This window comes from Uranotaenia lowii, chromosome 3 (genome assembly GCF_029784155.1).
Source record: "Uranotaenia lowii strain MFRU-FL chromosome 3, ASM2978415v1, whole genome shotgun sequence".
Lineage (NCBI taxonomy): Eukaryota > Metazoa > Arthropoda > Insecta > Diptera > Culicidae > Uranotaenia > Uranotaenia lowii.
This window is the reverse complement of record NC_073693.1, coordinates 95,513,252-95,533,696: the sequence shown is the minus strand read 5'-3', so window position 1 is coordinate 95,533,696 and position 20,445 is coordinate 95,513,252. Positions and strand designations below refer to the sequence as shown.

Here is a 20,445-nt window from a genome sequence, read left to right as displayed (position 1 = left end):
GTCAAATGTCTTGCCTACATTTTTCTTCGATTACAGGGGCGCGGTGTACCATACTTAATATCTAGCCACATAAATGACAACAATGGCCCTAAGAAATGAAAATTACATCACAAAACAATCCAAACTCACCTTGCTGCGGGTAGCTGCAACCCTGACCGGCAGCAGCAACCGCTTCAACCCGACCCAGGGTTGAAGCCTTCGAATGATGTTCGTGCGAAGATGGCGCCACGGTGGCTGCTGTTGTCACCTCTACCTCCGGTGAATGCGGGGCATCTTCATTGTCTAGCTGCCGGCATCCCGGAAGCGGAACCGGAACCGGAACCGGCGGAGGATCTTGGACCGGTGGAGGGGTGGGTTCCGTTAGCGCCGGACTCGAGACGGCTCGAAGCTGAAGGGGCTGCAATGAGAGAAGGCAGAAAAAAACAGAAGAGGTGTTAAGACTCGCATTTCACTCAACCGGTTGATTGATGGCGATGACTGTTCTTGTTGTTGTTGGGGTAAATCGATATATTGCCGAATTGATACCCACGACCTAGTGCCATGCATACTTGTACCGGTGATTGATTAGTTCCATTCCAAGTACATGTCCACTTTATTTGCGAATTGGGGGATCGAGTGACAAAATGTCCAACATAGCAGACGGAATTGAAATATTTTCAATTGTCAACAGTCGACAGTTTTCTATCCAAGTTTGGACAATCCCCGGTAGACGCAAAATATAATCTTTTCGAGGGCTTGTTTTAAAATTAGCTCTACTTCGGCCGAGACATTGGCTCGTCCGGATTAAGATTTATGGCGATCAGCCGCCCACAGCTACAGACAGCTAAGGAGACATGCCTGATTTCGGATTTGAGATTAACCAGCAATTAAGTGCTTATCAGTTGTGGTCACTGAAGGTTGGTTGATGATAAAGACAAGGTACTGAGACACTTTTTTGATAAAAAAATATATATATTTAAGAATTGACTGTTACAATATGTGAAGATCTTTAGAAAAAACCGATTCAATACACAAAGAACTTGAGAATCTATTGAACTTTCTAATGAGAATTGGACGGTGTTTAGTCTTCCAAGATGCTTCAGAATGTGGTCTTCTGAATACTAAGGGATTATTTTGAAGTTCGTTCCTTAGTTGTAACCGAAATTTGATATGACAGATGTAGATTTCGGTCATGCAGGTACCAGTGAGTTTGATGAAGAAATACCGTTATTCATCTCGATAGCTCGTCGATTCTAAAATGACAACAATATTTTTCTCACCAACAAGTTTTGTCAAATTTCGGTCGAAAGTAAGGAACGAACTGAACAGTTTTCTGACATTTTCTGAAAAAGTTACGTCATATGAGTAAACTTCAAGATAGTTTCTTACGTCGTGAGATAGATTTTAAAAGTTTTTGATTCTCAAAGAAATTTAAAAAATCGAGCAATAGATGTACAAACTTTAAAATTTTTCGATGCCGTAAAAAACTTTTCCCAGTATGACGGATTGGCAAAATGATATTACCTACAAACTTTATATTGCTTTCAGTATCCTATACCAACACTGTTGGTGTAAAAATATTTTCCGGACAATCACCAAGTTTTTTTAAATAAATATTTTTATAATTCAGTTACCAGTCTGGGCTAAAATGCATCAAAATGCAAATCAAAGATTCACCCTTGCATCACGCGTTTGTTAATGTCAAAATTTCACCATTCAAACATTAATGTTTATGATTTCAGCTAGTAGAATTTTTTGTAGTATTTTTTACCCCTAAATGTATGCAGCACCCTTATGCTTTTTCTTTAAAATCATTTTTGTCAGAAAACTTAATTCGGACAAAACCAAAAATTACTGCAATTGGTGCTTTATGCATTATTTTATCACAAATAAATATATAAAAAAATAACGTTTTAAGATGTTTTCGGCGGTTTCAGTCTACAAAGTGATTAAAAAACGATTTTTATCACAACTTCCGACGTTTCGGCTTATATTTAGCCTTTATCAAGGAATCTAGCAAGTGTGTAGAAAAAGTTTGAAAAAAAAAAACTTAGTTTATGTTCTATGATGATTCCAAAGTATAGAACATAGAACATAGAACATAAACTAAATTTTTTTTTCAAACTTTTTCTACACACTTGCTAGATTCCTTGATAAAGGCTAAATATAAGCCGAAACGTCGGATGTTGTGATAAAAATCGTTTTTTAATCACTTTGTAGACTGAAACCGCCGAAAACATCCTAAAACATTGATCATACAGTCGAAAGGAAAATTTAAAAATAAAAAAATAACTTTTCGTTTTGTGATGGAAACTTATCTGGCATTATCATGTTCTTATGGTTTCAAATACAGTCCTAAACACTCCTAAGTACGCAAATTGTTAACACTTAAGAAGGCTAACCAAGTAATCAGTCATTATATGGAACAGTCCGTTAACCCAACGTTTAGAAGACCTATTAACATGTTAAGAACAATTATGTTTACATAAGCACGAATGTTTGTATGAATGATTGATGACATCCGGGTCATTCTCCGGCGATCGGCCAGTTTAGGTCATGTTTTAAGACTACCCGGCAATTTGAGCGGTTTACAACAGTTCTAATGTTAAGCTTATGTTTAGGTGTCGATGTGCAACAGTTCTGATACCGGGTTCTTTATTTTAATAACTTAGTCTATAAACTTTTTCGTTACCTTGCTTACTATCAACATAAACATGGCGATTGTGGTTGTAGCCATTTTTTATGCCATTTTTAATAAACAAAGGGGCAGTATATTGTTATTTTTATATTGGTGATTTTCAGATGTTCGAGTCTCACGTTCGACGTGGTAGTAAAAAAATGCATTTCGCTTCCAAAGATGTCTAGATTTGAAAATCGCGAAAAATCCCAAACAAACCTTCTTTCTGGAATAAAAAAAATGAAAAATGACTGCATACTTTCCATCTTATCAAAGATGGTATTCACACCTTCACACCCACTTATGGTTCCACCTCGATGATGATTGATCCGACGACAGGAAAAAAAAAGTCACAATAGCTTGGCCATTGGAGACAGATTGTGGAATCTTAATTCCTCTGTTCCAGACACATTCCTCCCTTGTCGAATCGATACGAACGAAGCCGATTGACTAGTGTGGTTGGTAATAAAGTTGGGAAAAATCAACAATATTACCCATTTGTATAACTTATCACAGTCAAGCGGGGGCTTTCGATTAGCTAAGGTAGCCTGTTAGTATAGTAAATTATTATACCTTTCATTTTAGTCATCCCGAAGGTCCACTGTTTAAAAAAGAATTCAAAATTCCGGCCGGGTGGACCAAACAGGAAGTTTGGAAAATGCCTTTTAAAAGAGAAACAACTCAGTGACTTGTTTATTATTTCGATTGTTATGATTCAAAATCGAAATGTTATCTCTCTCGGTGATAACAGTTGTTAACTGAACAATTGATTGTTTCGTACAATGAGCTCGTTGACAAGCAGTTTACATACCAAAATATGTAGTTTTTGGAAATAAAAATATAAATAAAATCTCGTTAAAAATGTAAAATTGAAGTTTCAATCTAAATTTATGTGAAATCAGCTTGGCATACACCTTTAAAAATTATCCAAATATTGACCAGCCTACATCAATTTCAAATTTAAATTCCTAAGTTGTTAAGAATCAATCCCTTTAAAATGGGAGTTGCAATTTGAGTCTGGGGGAAGTGAGGGGTCTCATATCATCATAGAAATATTTCTTGTACCCAAAAACCATCCCATGCCAAAGTTGGTCCCATTTGCTTGATCAGCCCCGAGTCAAACGAAAATTGTATGAAAGCCTCCTTTTCATTTACTCTCTGGAAGGAGAAGACAAAATTATTGCACCCGAATACCCTCCCATGCTAGATTTGGTTTTATTTGCTTGATCACCAAACGTGTTTCTATATTTTTACAGACCTCTCCCTCACTTTCAGTAAGAGGCAGGGTTTCAAGCTATTAAAGCAACCTTCCCCGGCCTCAGAAGTATGCACTTGTGAAGTTTAACGCAAATCGGCTCAGTAGTAGCCGAATAAAGTGTCCTACCTGGGATTTCCCGGGAATAAAAAATCGGGAATTATCGATTTCCGGAAAACGCCGGAAAATCCCAGGAATTCCCGAAGCCAATAGAAAGTGTTAAATTACTTAAATATTACACAACTAAATTGGAAAAATGGATTAGATTGAGCAAGGAAAATTATAGTTCTACATGAACATATGGCTGAGACTGAACTTAAAACTGATAAATACATTGAATTTGATAAAAATGATTTTTTTTGTTCGAAAATTGTTCGAAATGTAAAAGCAAAAACGACAAAGAATCTATAAAACCAAACAATTCCAATGAAACGCTAAGAAGCGAATCTGAGTGTTCTATTTTGCAAAACTCATCGTTTAGAACTTCCGTCTCGCAAACTGTTGACAGTAGCAAAATCATCGGCAAAGAAATGACAAATTTTTAAACATAAGAATAGTTATCTAAAAATTTACGAGATTTGATGAATAACCTGATATCTCGCTACCAACTTCTTTCGACAGTGAAAAATCTTCCTTAATATTTTCAAATTTTTGCAGCAAGAATCAGTCATGTTTGTCGGTTAAAGAGTATAGTTTTTGGACCTTGGGTTTTATAATTGCCCCTAAAAATTAAAAAAAATGCCACATAGAATAGGTTTCGTATGCAGTAGAGTGTTAAAATCTTTATTTTGAATTTTTCCCGGTATCCCGAGAATTCTCGGGAAAAGGATTATCAGATTTCCCGATTCCAGGGAACACTTAAATGGCTGGGAAATGGACACTCTATTTCCGAATCTTTAGGGACAGATAGAAATCAATATTTATATACAGTAGCGTTCAAAAAAGAATGAAATCTCCTGTTAGGCGATAATGAACTTTATTTTTAAACCCGGCACCTTCTTCCCCCCCCCCCCAAATTTCCCTTTTTTTTTAATGAATAGCAGTATCTTTATTTCCAGTCATTGTACAGATTTTAAATTTGGTGAAGCGTTAGTTAAATAGTTATAAATTTCAGGAAAAAAATGCAACCAAGAGAGAAATGGCAGCTTGTCAAAGTAGGAAGATAGTGCACAGCTTCACACGATTTCATCCTTTTTTGAACGCTACTGTATATGGATGAAAGCTGATTTAAAAAAATGAGAAGAGTCTTTCAATAGAAAAAAATATCTTTCAAGTGCATAAGATTTAATGAAAATATCTTAAAAACCTCCTTCTTTCAACAGTGGCGAAGGTGCTTCAATACAATGAATCATCTAAATTATCCATTATCATAATGCAAAAAATTGATTTCCTGCGAAATTTTATGGAAATTGCTACGAAATTGAATGGGTTGTACCCAGTGGGGGGAAAAATAATTCCGTGGCAAGCATAAAACAAAATTTTTCAGCTTCGTGCAAAACATACAAAATTGTATGGTTTTTCAGTGACTGTCGGCAACAGTTGCCATCAGTTTTTTAAAAAATGAGTTAATGTTTTGATTGAAAAGCGTAGAATTTAGAACTGACTAGGAACGTAGCTTTATCATTTCGATAGATGCTTCATCGGTCAATTTATTTCTATTTCATACATGATAGGAATATCATACAATGTTGGTAACAAAAAAGCACTTTTTTAACCTCTAGTTCAGCTCTAGATACTATTTGAAAGCATGAAATATGCGATTGATTGTTCCAAAATTTCATTTTTCACTGTTTGAGTAGTCTCAATTCCTTAAAGTAACACTTAAAAGTTAAAATCCCTGAATCACAGGCAAACATTTAACGAGCGTTTTAAAAAGTAGAAGTTTCAGAAATTGGTTGAAGATTGACATCACTTTCAGCAAGTGAAAATGAGCGATTTTTGAGTGAATTGAGTGAAACAACAAAAATTGTCGGCCTGTTCGGTATTTTGAGAGATCATACTTGTCACAGAAGTTTCTATGGGATTCTCTCTTGTTCAGGTCTTCATGTGAAAAAATGACTTTCTGAAGGTTTCAGGTCATTTGGCAGAAGCACGAGCTGGCGCAAAGGACTTGAAATTTGTATTTAGATTTTCGGCAAAATGTATGAAAATTGACATACTTTCACTCTTTGTGTTCTAAAATTTGTTTCCAGTACGCTAGAAAGCTCAGAATTTCAGAAATTGTAGTTCAAACAATGACAAACAAGTTTGTAGAAGATTATGACGCGATACGAGTTGACTGTGATGAATTATCCACAGTTTAATGTGTGATGCTGAGCTTTCTAGCATACTAGAAACATAATTTAGAACACAAAGAGTGAAAGTATGTCGATTTTTCATACCTTTTGCCGAAAATCTCCATAAAAAAATTCAAGTCCTCTGCGCCAGCACGTGCTTCTGCCAAATGACCTGAAACTTTCAGAAAGTCATTTTTTCATCTACATGTACCAATCTAGGGGCTGCCGCGTTGAAAAAAATGTTGTAAAAATCATCCCATACAAATTTGAGCCAGTCTAATGTATATGTTCCTTCAGCAAGTTCATAGAAAGTAATAAAATTTGGGAAAAAGAAATTTGTTTAAAAAATTGAATTTTCAAGAAAACTTCCATCTTCTATGAACACTTAAGTCGAAAATATTGTAGTTCAGCCAGAGTGATTAAAAATCCAAAATTTGAAGAAAGTTTTTATATTGCTAAACAGCCGTTTTTGCTCATCTATCAAATTATTCAATTTAAATCGTCCATTCCTTCATTGTTTGATTGAAAAAAAATTTTTTTTTCTTCGGTAGTCCTGTTCTATTTTATCCATAATTTGACTTTTTCCCTAAGTTTTACATTCAAGGGATTCTGTTAGGATTGCGGAGAAACATCTGGAGTAATCATCTTTTGGAAGCACTTGAAGAATATTTTCTTCAATCGAAAATTTATCATCGCTTGAACGTGCTCGGAAACGCTTGACTGAATCAGGTTGTTATGGTGATGCTAAGATAAGGTTGCCAGAATTTTTTCAGCACGTACCCGGGCCGGACAAATCCGATCTATTTTATCTAATAACCCGGAAAAGCATTTGATTCCAAAATGTCGACCCAAAATACGGTCCACATCCGGGTAAATTTGGTCAAAATCCGGGAATTACTCAACACAAATCAAAAAAAATAAACTTGATTTTTTTTTATCAGCAGTTTTTAAATCGTATTTTAAGCTTTCAAAAAACTTTTCATGATTATTTTTATAAAACTTTTTTTTTATTTGTTTCAACAACTAAAGTGAATAAATCCGGGATTTTTTTTTTCAAATAAATCCGGGCAACTAGGCCGGGCCGGACTTTTGTTAAATTTTGTATTAGATATCCGGACAAACCCGGATAAAACCGGGAAGTTTGGTAACCATATGCTAAGATAAGCTTGCCAAATTGCCCAATTTTACCCGGACTTGCCCGGATATTTGACACAAAATCGAGAAAAGTTCCGTCCCGGTTGACCGAATTTCGTAAAAAAAAGACTGCATATTGCACAGATTTATTCACTTTATTTCCAAAATTCAACTAAAAAAAACTTAAATTGAACTATTATAATTTTTTTTTTGCGTCCAGAACAGTTATTTTAAAGCAAGTTTAATCAAAATAATCACTTTTTTGGATGCCTAAAATACGATTTAAAACATGCTGATGTGTTTCGATGAAAAACTATATTTCAAGTGTATTCTTTTTAATTGTTATTTATTTCGTGGTTTCGACCAAAAATGTCTGGATATTGCTCGGATTTTTGGTTGAACATTTTGAAATCATTTGCAAGGAATTTTCCCCGGTTTTTAGATAAAATTGCTTTTATTCGCCCGGTCCGGATATGTCTGTAAAATAAGCTGGCAACCTTAAATGCTAAGAACTTAAAAAGTAACTTATTCTTGTCTTAAACAAACTTTGAAAAAATCTGGGCTTAAGGGAAATTAAGGGTTTTCAGTGGAAGGCAGTGAAAATTCATTAAAGTTATACCTATATAATTTTTACAGCCTTATCGTTGATCATCATGAATTGAACATTTCTAATTTTGAAAATCATAAATTGATAAAAGAAGATTATCAAAAAATGACAAAAGACTAGACTTCCACAAAAGTTCCACAAAACAGCGGGTCATTTTGAGAAAATAGAGGAAGCATTTTCTAAAATGAAAATTAATAAAAAAAAACTGATAAAAACAAATAAATAATATTGATTAAAAGTCTTAAACCGTGATTTAACCGTGTTTTAATCTACAATGTTGTAAACAAAATTTTTACATATTTTTCCTTTTTTTAAGTCTACACCTGGGGGATGAAGACTGAATAAAAAAAAGAAAAAAATCTTACAGACGTCAAATTTCTCTCATCAATCTACCGACCAGTGCGAAGGTTCAAAATTTTACTTTCTTATCAAATTTCAAAATAAAAATTTAGATGCTGAAAAGCACTTGTTTTGCATATTACAATGATTTGATTAGGTTTTGTTTTGCTTTGGCAAATTCTTGCATGAATAGGCGTATTGAGTCGCTCAAATTTCGTTAAAGTTTTTGAAGCTGATAAATAAAAATTGTTTGATTATTGGTTATTCTAAAAATAGCTTAAATAACAAATTTAGATTTTGGGTAGTTCCCATGGACCGAACAAAATTTTTAAATAGTTCAAAGTTTATATTTGCGACAGAGTTGACAGACTGGTATTGAATAATCTAGCTGTTGAATTCGATTTCGATGTTAACTTTTGAATATGCAGCAATTAACTCAGAAGACTTAAATTTAGCACCTAAACAACTGAGTAACATGACTCGCTACACGAAACTGATCATCTGAAGTTTAAATTTGAACGATTACAAATCTTTTCAACAATTGCTGGCTTTTTGCCGAACAGTAAAAAAACGATACAGAAAACGATACAGCGAATTTCAGTCTTCCTCCCCCAGGTTTACACCAGAATCTAAAACTCTAGAATTATTAGTAAAAAAAACCTTAAGGCGTATCTTTGTAGATAGGGTATCTCCAAGTTTTTCAAAATTAATTCAGATATTAAAGGCAATTTCTGGGATTTTTTTAACAATTTTTTTTCATTGTTGCCGGACCCATGGTCTGTAAAGTATGGTGGTCTCATAAGCCAAATCGCACGTTCAGCCATATAAAAAAAAAGTTTTGAAAGCTGCTTGAAGTGTTTACGAAAAAGGGGTCCACAGGGATGCTAGGTGTTTAAGATAAAAAATTCGAGAAATTTGAAAAAATAAGTCTGTGTATGTCCGTGCACAGGCGAATACCATAAATTTGGTATCAAAAGAAGGTTTAGCGGATGTGTGTGTGGATGTGAGCTGTGGAGAACGGATTGTTGTTTTCGATATTAGAAAGAAATTAGATGTTGCAGTAGACTGAGTCGATTTGGGGTGATTTTTGAATTTATCAAACACTGGGGTCTTAAAAGCTTCTTTTTGGTCCAACACCCATCCAAGATTTTTGCAAAAATTTTAAGTAACGTTTTCATGAGTAAATTTGAACTTTTAGGTTTGTATGGGAAAATTGAATATTTTGTACTGAAAAATCAACCTCATTGTTGTTTCTTCTGTGAAACCGAGCCTACTAAATGGTAAATTCAATTGACACCACTGCTAATGCACTGCTGGGTGCCTAGCGAGGTTTTGCAAGACCACTTTTCATGCCATACTTCGTGGGGCATAAGCAGTGGTGTCAATTGAATTTATGAATTATCAATCCTAAAAGACATACACCTGTTAAACAGCTAATAACTGTTTTGTCTAAAAAGAAACTAAGTTTTGATATTCGACAAAGTTGTTCAGCGGAAAATTTCCTTGAAGGAATTTATAAATTGGCACAAAAACTATAAGTAAGCTCGGTTCCATAGAAGAAATAAAAATAAAGTTGATTTTTCAGCACAAAATATTCAATTTTCCCATACAAACCTAAAAGTTATGTAAACGTTGCTTAAAAATTCCGCAAAAAGTCATGGATGAGTTTTAGACCAAAACGAAGCTGTTAAGACCCCAGGGTTTGAGAAATTCAAAAATATCTCCAAATCGACTCAGTCTTATGTTACAGTGCGTTCGATTTCCACTATATTTTTTTTTGGATGAATGATCCAATAGGATGAAAATCCTTAAAATCCTTCATTCAGCTTGTGAGCTCGAGTCTTTGTGCTAATAGTGCTTTTTCAATCATATCATCTTTGGTACAGTACTTTTATTATATGGCTTCAATGGATTATATTTGATACATTGAAAAATCCGTGTACACTGAGTGAAAATCAAGGCAAAATTTAAGCAAGTCTAAGCAGTATCTTGACGATTGGTCAAAGGTAAGCCAGCTGCCAAAATTTCGGATGCGTTTCGTACCCTCTACCGCATCCAATCATCGTTTACTATATGCCAAAGTGAGACCCCCTTCTACTTAATTACTCCTTGGTCGGGTCTTTCCGTTTCATATGAGCTTTTATAAGGATGGAAGAAATCGAAATTTAACCTGAGAAACTATGAATAATTTTTTTAAAATCTAGCAAAATCTTGAAAGTCTCTAAGGTTTTAAAGAAAATCCTTTTTCTTTTATCATCGAGTTATTCGCTCAACACCTCTAGATGAGGTTCAGTGACGTGACTATATGCCATTTAAAGAGATACTCAAAGGGTTTAAGGGTGAAGATCCTTCAGAAATAGACATTTCAACTGATATTTTGGTTAACTTAATTTGGAAAACTATAATACATTTAAAAAACTCCACGACAAAAATGACTAACACATATTTTAAATAACACTCTAAACTAAGGTTGCTAGATTGCCCGGTTTTATCCGGGTTTGCTCGGATATTTAATATAAAATTTGGAAATAGTCCGGTCCAGCCCGGATTTTATTGGAAAAGCCCGGATTTTGCCCGGGTTTATTCTCATTTTCATTCTCAAATCACACTTCAAAAAACAAATTGTGTTATTTTTTGTTTGCGTCCTAACGAAATTTTCTGAGCAAGTTTCAAAAAAATAATCTTGAAAGGTTTTTGAAAACCTCAAATACGATTTAAAGTCTGTTGATAAATTTTGGTGAAATTTTTTTTCTAAACTTATTTTGCTTGATTTTTTATGAGTAATTTTTAGGTTTAAGCCTAATTTGCCCGGATATTGCTAGGATTTTGGTCAACCATTTTGAAATTAAATGCCCGGATTTTGCCAGGTTATTAGATAAAAATAGCCCGGTATGTCCGGCCCGGATACGTGCTGAGAAAATTATGGCAACCTTACTCTAAACTGATAAAAAATATTCCTTCTTGTTAGAAAAAATCGCACAGACATAGAAGAAGTCACTGAAGGAACCTTAAATGTTGTTCCATCAGCAGCCTTCACATCTAGAATGAATTTTGGCAATCAAATTCTGGCTCTGATATGTGATTTGACCTTACATATTTGAAGTTGGAATCTTTTTCCAAGACAAATCAGTAAGCCTGAAAAGGTTGATATAACAAAGCGGGAAATCTCAACTGCTGAATCAACGAGAGTAAGAACTTAGCCTACGTCGCAAAAGGGGGAAACTGATGAAAACAGACAATGTTCTGCCTGGTGTGTGACATTTTCAGGTTTAAAACTAAAAATTTCAGAAAATATTAACGTGACTCTAATCACACCGATTTCTTTTATGAAGTTACTGTATTAGGGCTTGTGATTGTAGCTCGGTTGGAAAGCAGTTGCTTCCTGAGCCGATTTCTATGAGTTCAAGCCCAAGAGTAAATTTCGTACACAGTTGTACCGGATAAGTTTTTCAAAAACTGCCTGTCAACTGCATCGTTCATTAAGGTCGCCAATGACACAAAAATTGTGAAACGACTATAATCGAATAAAAATAAAAGAATAGGTAGGTAGGTGATGCATTTCGAAGTTTTTGCGTGATATGTGACAAACTGTCATCACATTGAAATTGTTTTACCCAATTTTTTACGGTCGCCATGTACATGTACACTGATTGTGAAGTGGCACTATCGGTACTTAACTATCCGCCCATCAATTTTTTTCTCCAGGTTTTATCAGTCGATGAACATCGAATCAATAGAAATTGCTTATTCAAGGAAAGTGTCGAATGTATTTTAATAATCTTATATAGTTTTGATGAAAATTTTCCTTATAACATGTCCCTTGATCTTGTCCAAAAGTTGACACAAACCTCTTGATGACCCCTAAGTATAGAACACTTTATTTAAAATCAAACTACTTATAGTTACCACAACTCGTTTCAGCTGACAGAGCCCCCGGACATCGTCCCAGCTGTCCAGCTGCCACTCGGGAACGGAACTGGTGCAGGGGATCGAATTCATCGAAACGCCCGCCTGACTGCTGCCATAAATCCCATAGGCTCCAACCACCTTTTCCCTCAGCCTTAACCGATGATCCCGCCGGAAATGATGACCGGGACCGGCATTATTGATGTGATAGACCTGACCGTTCCGGAGCAACCGCCGGGATCGAGCGCTTCGATCCCGAACTTCCAGCGGAATTGATCCACCACTGGAGCTGAGGCTCCCACCACAAGAAAGCAAACTTCGGAAACCGTACTCCAATTCCGGACTCCCCCGCATTATTGAATCATGTTCGGTAATCATGACGGCTGCTGCTGCTGGCTGATTCATTCACTGTCGTATGCCATTCACTTGTTTCCCTCTTTATCATTCACACAGATTAAGGAAAGGGCGCCTCCAACAACAATTATCGTTTTAGAGCTCTTTCGATTAGAAGACAACAACTAACTAGTTGAGATGACCGTATTTGGGTGCACAAAACCATGAAAACGAGTTTTGTTGACGGCTGGATTGTGGCGGCACTTTCTTGAATAGGCGATCGCGCATGTGGTGGCGCCATTCAGAGAGAAAAACTCGACGTCGCCTTTCGACCTGTTGTGTATTGGACCGATTTGGACCGACTGGTTTTCAAAAGTGGACCAACACAATTCTGATGATGACGATGGGCCGTCGAATGTCTGTTATCGGATTGTGCTTTTTTTTTATCAACGGACGCCGCCACCACCCAACCCCAACAACATTCAACTTTGTGGTGCAGCCAGGGTTTGTTTTACATCTGATTCCTTGAGGTTGATAAATTGGGAAAGGGATTCAGATTTTTTTTGTCCGCACTTTTGCCCCATCGAACGTGTATCAACAGCAGAAACGTGTAACAACTTGTGTTGTTTGATAAGATTACCGATTTCGTTTGTGTGCGCAAGGAGAAAGGTTTCAAAGAGCGAGTGGCCGGTAGCTTTCGTGAATGAAATTCGACAGATGACCTTTCGGCCGAAAATACTATCAGCAACATCATACATTTTTTAATAACAAATTTCACTTTTCCGGTTGTGAAATCAGAATTCAAATAGAAGATTTCAGATTTCAGATTAAGATTTTGAATTCAGATATCAAATTCAAATCTCAGATTTATATTCAGATTTTAGATTCAGATTCAGATTCCAGATTCAGTTTTTAGATTTCAGATTTCAGATTCAGATTTTAGATTCAGATTTCAGATTCAGATTTCAGATTCAAATTTCAGGTTCAGATTTCAGATTTCAGATTCCGATTTGAAATTCAAATTCAGATTCTAGATTCATGTTCTGATTCCAAATTCAGGATCAGATTTTTTATTTATCAAATATTTCTTTTGATTTTAAAGTTTCGAGAGGTCGTCCAAAATTCACGCTTGTGTATACATTCTCCCAAAATTTTAATCGCTTTACGCCTCAAATATTTTCGGTGGCTAGATTTTTGTTGCATGGTGAGAAAAGAAAAAGAATTAAAAACACACAGAAACACCAGAAGCCCATTTGACAATCAACAGAACAATTTGTCTTGATTTAGTGTCAAAGCGTCCTGTCGAATAATTTTGCACCATCGGCCATTGACGGCCGCTGCTATTGTCCTTTCAGCCCAAAATTTACACTAGATTTACTAGGGTGAAGTTCCCAAGATTTAGCTTCTCGAATAAGATTTAAGATTGTATAATTGAAAATGAAAAAGAACTCGAGAAATTGAGAAAAAAATATATCTACTCAATTAAAAATATGTTGAACAACGTTTGACCTAGGCCAATTTTCGGAACATTTACCCTAGATTCTTGGATTTTGTTTCAATTAAACAAAAAACACCCCAAGTTCTGGTTCAGTGTCAATCACTGGACCAGAAAGCCATAACTTTCGAGCTGTTACCCGAGCTCCATCCCATGTATTTTTTCTGCCAGAATGTTTTAAGCTTGTCCCGGTAGCTACAGGGACGACTTTCACGCGTTCTGCACATGATGGACGACTTCTTGGACACGGTCCGATATCCGGCAGCAGCTACCCATTTTTTTTTTCGAAGAAGGGGGGACAATGATTGATTATCGATAGGATTTTTATGAAGCCTGTCTCTGATAGAGATTGGAGCGGCCGGCAGCAGAATCTTGGATGGTTTCTGTGTTTTGTTATGGTTTCTCGGGAGTGATCACCGGCGCACCTTCTTATCATTATCAACCAGAACCAGAATGACACATGGGATTGATTTGGACATCGAGCAGCTTGTCTGCCTAATTTTGGCCCCGCTTTTCTCGTGATAAGGCGCTTCTGGAAACAATGATGACCATTATATTGCCATTGGAACATGCTTCCGATAAGCCCCGGGAAACTCGTGACACCGAGAACTTGATGGCCATAAAGTTAAGGCCGTTGTGGATTTAGAGTCTTGAAGAGTGGAAAAAAAAACGAAGAAAATATCCTTCATTCGAAGTTACTTGGAAGTTTTAAACATCCAATTTTTCTAATTTAAATCCAATTCAAAGTTTTAAAAGTCCGAAAATCATGGTTAAGGTTGAAGATCATTTTAGTACTTGAGAATGTTCTAACCCGAGGACCCTCTATGTCAAGAGACTTCTAGGACGAAAGTGCTCTCTGTAGACTGAGGGCTTCTCATTCGAAGTGCCTCTAAGATTAAGGTCTTCAAGGCCGAGGATATTTTGGATTGAGGTCCTTCTATGCCGAGGGGTATCAAGACCGAGATCTTTTCAGGCCAAGAGTCTTCTTGGACGAATGTCTTTCAATTTTAAGAGTCTTGGGTTGAGGGTCTTCTAGTCCGAGAGTCTTCTAGTACGAGAGTGCTCTAGGCTGAGGGCTCCCTGGGCAGAGGGTATTCTAAGTGAAGTGTTTCCTAGGAAGAGGGTTTTATCGGTCGAACATCTTGAAGGTCGAACTGGCTCTTAGCCGAATGTTTTCTAATTCAAGAGTCTTTTGGATCTAGGTTCTTTTCAGCCGAGTCTTCTAAGCCAAGAGTCTTTAAGGTATAGGATCTTTAAGGCCGAATGTCTTTCTAAATCAGGGGGTCGAAGGTCTTTTATCCAGAAGAGCTTCTATGTCTAAAGTGTTCTAGAACAAGAGAGCTCTAGGCTAAAGGCTTTCTGAACAGAGGGTCTTCTAGGTAGAAGTGCCTCTAAGCCTAAAGTTTTCTTGGCCGAGGGTCTTTTGGATCTAGGACCTTCTAGGCCGAGGATCTTCTAAGCCGAGGGTTTTCTAGACCGAAGTCTTTCTAGGCCAAAAGTGTTTTAGGACCCGGGTCTTCTAGGCCGAGTGTCTTTCTTAATCAAGAGTTAAGTCAATAGGTTGAGTGCTTTAGCCCGAAAATCCTCCATGTCGAGAATCTTCTAGTACAAGAATGTTCTAGGCTGAGAGTTTTCTAGATAGAGGGTCTTCTAAGCGAAGGGTTTCCTGAGCCGATTGTCTTCTAGGTCGAAGATCTTCCAGGGGAAAGCGCTTCTTGGTCGAAGGTTTTCTAGGCTAAAGGATCGACGTTCATCTAGGTTGAGAGTCTTCTAAACCGAGGGTCTTCAAGACCGAGGTCTCTCAAAGCCAAAAGTATTTTAGGACCATGGTCTTCTAGGCCGAATGTCTTTCTAAGTCAAGAGTCTTGGGTTGAGGGTTTTATAGACAGAGAATTTTGTATGTCGAGAGTCCTCTAGCACAAGAGTGCTCCAGGCAGAGGATCTTCTAAGCGAAGAGCTTCCTACTACGATTACCTTCTAGGGCAAAGTGCTTGTAGGCCGAAGGTTTTCTAGGCTGGAAGCCTTTTGGATCGAGGTTCTTCTATGCCGGGGGTCTTTTAAGCCGATGATCTTATAGACCGAGGTCTTTCTAAGCCAAAAGTATTTTAGGACCAGGGTCTTCTACGCCGAATGTCTTTCTAAGTCAAGAGTCTTGGGGTGAGGGTCTTTCAGCTCGAAAATTTTCCATGTCGAGAGTCTTCTTGTACAAGAGTGCTCTAGGCTGAAAGTTTTCTAGGCAGAGGATCTTCTAAGCGAACGGTTTCCTAAGCCGATTGTCTTCTAGATCGAAGATTTTCTAGGGCAAAGTACTTCTAGGCCAAAGGTTTCTAGGGCGAGGGTCTTTTGGATCGAGGTTCTTCAAGGGCCAAGGATCTTTCTTCTAAGCCAAAGTAATTTAAGACCCGGGTCTTCTAAGCCGAATGTCTTCTGAGTCAAGAGTCTTGGGTTGGTGGTCTTCTAGCCTGAAAATCTTCCATGTCCAGAATCTTCCAGTACGAGAGTGCTCTAGGCTGAAGACTTTCTGGACAGATGGTCTTCAAAGCGAAGAATTTTCTAAGCCGATTGTCATCTAGGTCAATGATTTTTCTAGGGCAAAGTGCTTCTGGGCTGCGGTCTTCAAAGCCGAGGTCTTTATAAGCCAAAGGTATTTTAGAACCAGGATCTTCTAGGCCAAATGTCTTTAGAAATCAACAGTATAAGGTCAAGGGTCTTCTAGCCAGAGGATCTTCTATGTACAAAGTGTTCTATGATTAGAGAGCTCTAGGCTGTGGGATATCTGAACAGAGGGTCTTCTAAGCGAAGAGAAGGAAGGCCGAAGGTCTACCTAGGTCGAACATTTCCTAGGTCGAAATGCCTCTAGGCCGAAGGTTTTCTAGGCCAAGGATCTTTTGAACCGAGATTTTTCTAGGCGAAGGATCTTCTAGACCGAGGTCTTTCTGAGCCAAGAGTCGTTTAGGTTCAGGATCTTTAAGGCCAAATGTCTTGCTAAACAATGAGGTCAAGGGTCTTTTAGTCAGAAGATTTTCTATGTCTAAAGTATTCTAGGACGAGAGCGCTCTAGGCTGAGGGCTTTCTGGACAGAGAGTTATCTAAGCGAAGGGTCTTCTAGGTCTAAGTGCCTCAAGATTAAGGTTTTTAAGGAAGATAATCTTCTGGATCGAGGTCCTTCTATTCCGAGGGTCTTCTAGACCGAGATCTTTCTAGGCTGAGAGTCTTTTTGGCCGAATGTTTGTCTAAGTCAAGAATCTTGGGTTGGGGTCTTCTAGCCCGAAAATTTTCTTTATCGAGAGTCTTCTAGTACAATAGTGCTCTAGGCTGAGGGTTTTCTATGCAGAGGGTCTTCTAAGTCGAGGGTCTTCTAGACAGAGGTATACCTAAGCCAAAAGTATTTTAAGATCAGGGTCTTCTAGGTCGAAAGTCTCTCTAAGTCAAGAGTCTTGGGTTGAGTGTCTTCTAGGTCGAGGGTCTTCTAAGCCGAGGGTCTTCTAGACCGAGACCTTTATAAGCCAAAAGTATTTTAGGACCAGGGTCTTCTAGGCCGAATGTCTTTCTAAGTGAAGAGTCTTGGGATGAGAATCTTTCAGCTCGAGAATCTTCTATGTCGAGAGTCCTCTAGTACAAGAGTGCTGTAGGCTGAGGATTTTCTAGACAGAGTGCCTTCTAAGCGAAGGGTTTACTAAGCCGATTGTCTTCTAGGTCGGAGATCGTCTAGGGCAAAGCGCTTCTAGGCCGAAGATTTTCTAGACTAAGGGTTTTTTTGGATCGAGGTTCTTCTAGGTCGAGGGTCTTCTAAGCCAAGGGTCTTCTAGACCGAGATTTCTCTAAGCCAAAAGTATTTTAGGATCAGGATCTTCTAGGCCGAATACCTTTCCAAGTCAAGAATCTCGGGTTGAGCGTCTTTTAGCCCGGAAATCTTCTATGTCGAGATTCTTCTAGTACGAGAGTGTTCTAGGCTGAGGGCTTTCTGGACAGAGTCTTCTGAGCGAAGGGTTTCCTAAGCCGATTGTTTTCTAGGTCGGAGATCGTCTAGGGCAAAGCGCTTTTAGGCCAAAGGTTTTCTAATCTTAGCGTCTTTTGGATCGGAATCTTCGAGGCCAAGGGTCTTCTAAGCCGATGCGGGTCTTCTAGACCGAGGTCTTTTGTCGCGAGTTTTCTAGTACAAGAGAGCTCTAGGCTGAGGACTTTCTGGACAGAGGGTCTTCTAAGCGAAGGGTTTCCTAGAACGATTGTCTTCTAAGTCGAAGATATTCTAGGGAAAAGTGCTTCAACGCTGAAGGTTTTCTCGGCCGAACGTTTTCTAGGCCGTGGAACTTTTGGATCGAGGTTCTTCTAGGACGAAGGTCTTCTAAGCCAAGGGTCTTCTGACCGAGGTCTTTGTAAGCCAATTGTCAATTGGGTTCAGGGTCTTCAAGGCCAAATGTCTTTCGAAATCAAGAGTCTTGTGTCGAGGGTCTTTAAGCCATAGGATCTTCAATGTCCAAAGTGTTCTAGGACTAGAGAACTCTAGACTGAGCACTTTCTGGACTGAAGGTCTTTTAAGCGAAGGGTTTCCGAGGCCGAGGGTCTTCTAGGTCGAACAACTTCTAGGTCAAAGTGCTTCTAGGCCGAAGGTATTCTAGGCCGAGGGTCTTTTGGGACGAGGTTCTTCTATGCCTAGGATCTTGGAGACCGAGGTCTTTCTAAGCCAAGAGTTTTCTGAGCCGAATGACTTTCAAAGCCAAGAGTCTTAGAGATTGAGGGCCAAGAGCCTTCCAGGCAGAGGGACTTTTAAGCGGAATATTCCCTAGACCAGGAGTGTTCTAGATCGAGGGTCTTCACAGAAGAGAAGCTTCATAGTCGAGGTTCATTCATTTCCAAAGTTTTCTCTTGTCTAAGGGCCTTCTTAAGAGTCTTTTGAATTTGAGGGTCTTCTGAATCAAAGTGTTCAGGCTGAGAATTTTAGTCAAAGGGTTTTTGAAGCAGAGGGTGTTCTAGGCCAAGAATCTTCTAAACCAAACTCATCTAGATCGAGGTTTCTAGGTAAGGGTCAAGGGTCTTTTAGGCCGAGGGTCTTTCAGTTCCAAGGATCTTTAGGGCTATTCTGATTTACAGTCTTCTAAATATACATATCTTTTGGATTGATGAGTTTAGCCCGAGAGACTTGTTAGCTGAGAGTTTTCTAGGCTATTGTCTTATAGGTCAGGTCAGAGTCTTCTAAATTTGAGCCTACTGGTTTCCAGTGTCTTTTAAATCGTTGGTTTTAGACCGAGCGAACTTTCTAGGTCGAGGATCTTTACAGACGAAGGTCTTCTTAGCCCAGGTTCTTTCACTTCCAAAGATTTCTTATGTCAAAGGGTCTTTTAAGGAGTCTCCTGAACTTGAGGGTCTTCTGAATCAAAGTTTTTAGGCTGAGAATCTTTTGGGCCATGTGTTTTTTAAGCCAAGGATGTTTTTTTGGAACCAGGAGGGTCTTCGGAATCAAAGTGTTCAGGCTGAGAATTTTAGTCAAAGGGTTTTTGAAGCAGAGGGTGTTCTAGGCCAAGAATCTTCTAAACCAAACTCATCTAGATCGAGGTTTCTAGGTATGGGTCAAGGGTTTTCTAGGCCGAGGGTCTTGCAGTTCCAAGGATCTTTTGGGCTTTTCTAATTAAGAGTCTTCTGAATATACGGATCTTCTGGATTGATGGGATTTAGACAGAGAGATTTGTTAGCCGAGAGTTTTTTGGGTCTATTGTCTTATAGCTCCATAGTCTTCTAGGATTAAGGTCTTCTTGATCCAAAGATTTCTCAGGCCAGAGTTTTCCAAATTTGAGTCTACTGGATTCGAGTGAGTGTGCAGTTGGTTTTAGGCTGAGGACTTTGTTTTTTTAGCCAATTTTCTTTAGGGCTGAGTATTAAAGGCTTAACGTTATTTACACCGATGATCTTGTAGACTAAGGGACTCCTAGACAGAGGGGGGGCTTTAGGGCACAGATCTTTCTAAGCCAAGAGCCTTCCAGACCAAGGTCTTTTTGAGTTAAGAGCCCGCTAGGTCGAGAGTCCGGGGATTAACTGAGTCATGAGTTTTCTAGAACGAGGTCTTTCTAAGTGAAGAGTCTTCTGGAATGAGGGCTTTTTAAGCCAAAGGTCTTTTTTAACGAGGTTAATCTACGGCTATGGTCTTTAAGGTCGGGAGTCTTCTACTTACGAAATCTTTTAGGCCTAAAGATATTATTTATTTAAGAGTCTTCTGAATTCGAGGGCTTCTGGGTCGAATTTTAAGGCCAAGGTTCTTCTAGGCCAGGGCGTCTTCTAAATCGAGATCCTTCTTAGTTAATTGTTTTCATGGCCTAGGGTCTCCTAGGCCTCGAGTCTTCTAGACCTTCGAATCTTCTAGATAGGATAGCTTTAAGGAGGAAGTTTTTACTTCCTATTGACAACAAAAGTAAATCAATAAAGTGTAGAAAATCAAAAGAGTAAAAATAT

The 20,445-nt window shown here is 38.1% G+C and overlaps 1 protein-coding gene across 2 annotated transcripts in view; it reads right to left on the bottom strand.

Moving 5' to 3' along the window:
- Positions 1-22: 22 nt before the first annotated feature.
- Positions 23-20,445, bottom strand: part of LOC129751004 (uncharacterized) — a 951,184-nt gene continuing 930,761 nt past the window's right edge. The window contains exon 13 of one of the 2 annotated variants that reach the window (XM_055746238.1): positions 23-397. In XM_055746238.1, the coding sequence (XP_055602213.1) occupies positions 89-397 (309 nt within the window). In that variant the 3' untranslated portion in view covers positions 23-88. The remainder of the gene's footprint in view (positions 398-20,445) is intronic. The other variant, XM_055746239.1, reaches the window with a different exon arrangement.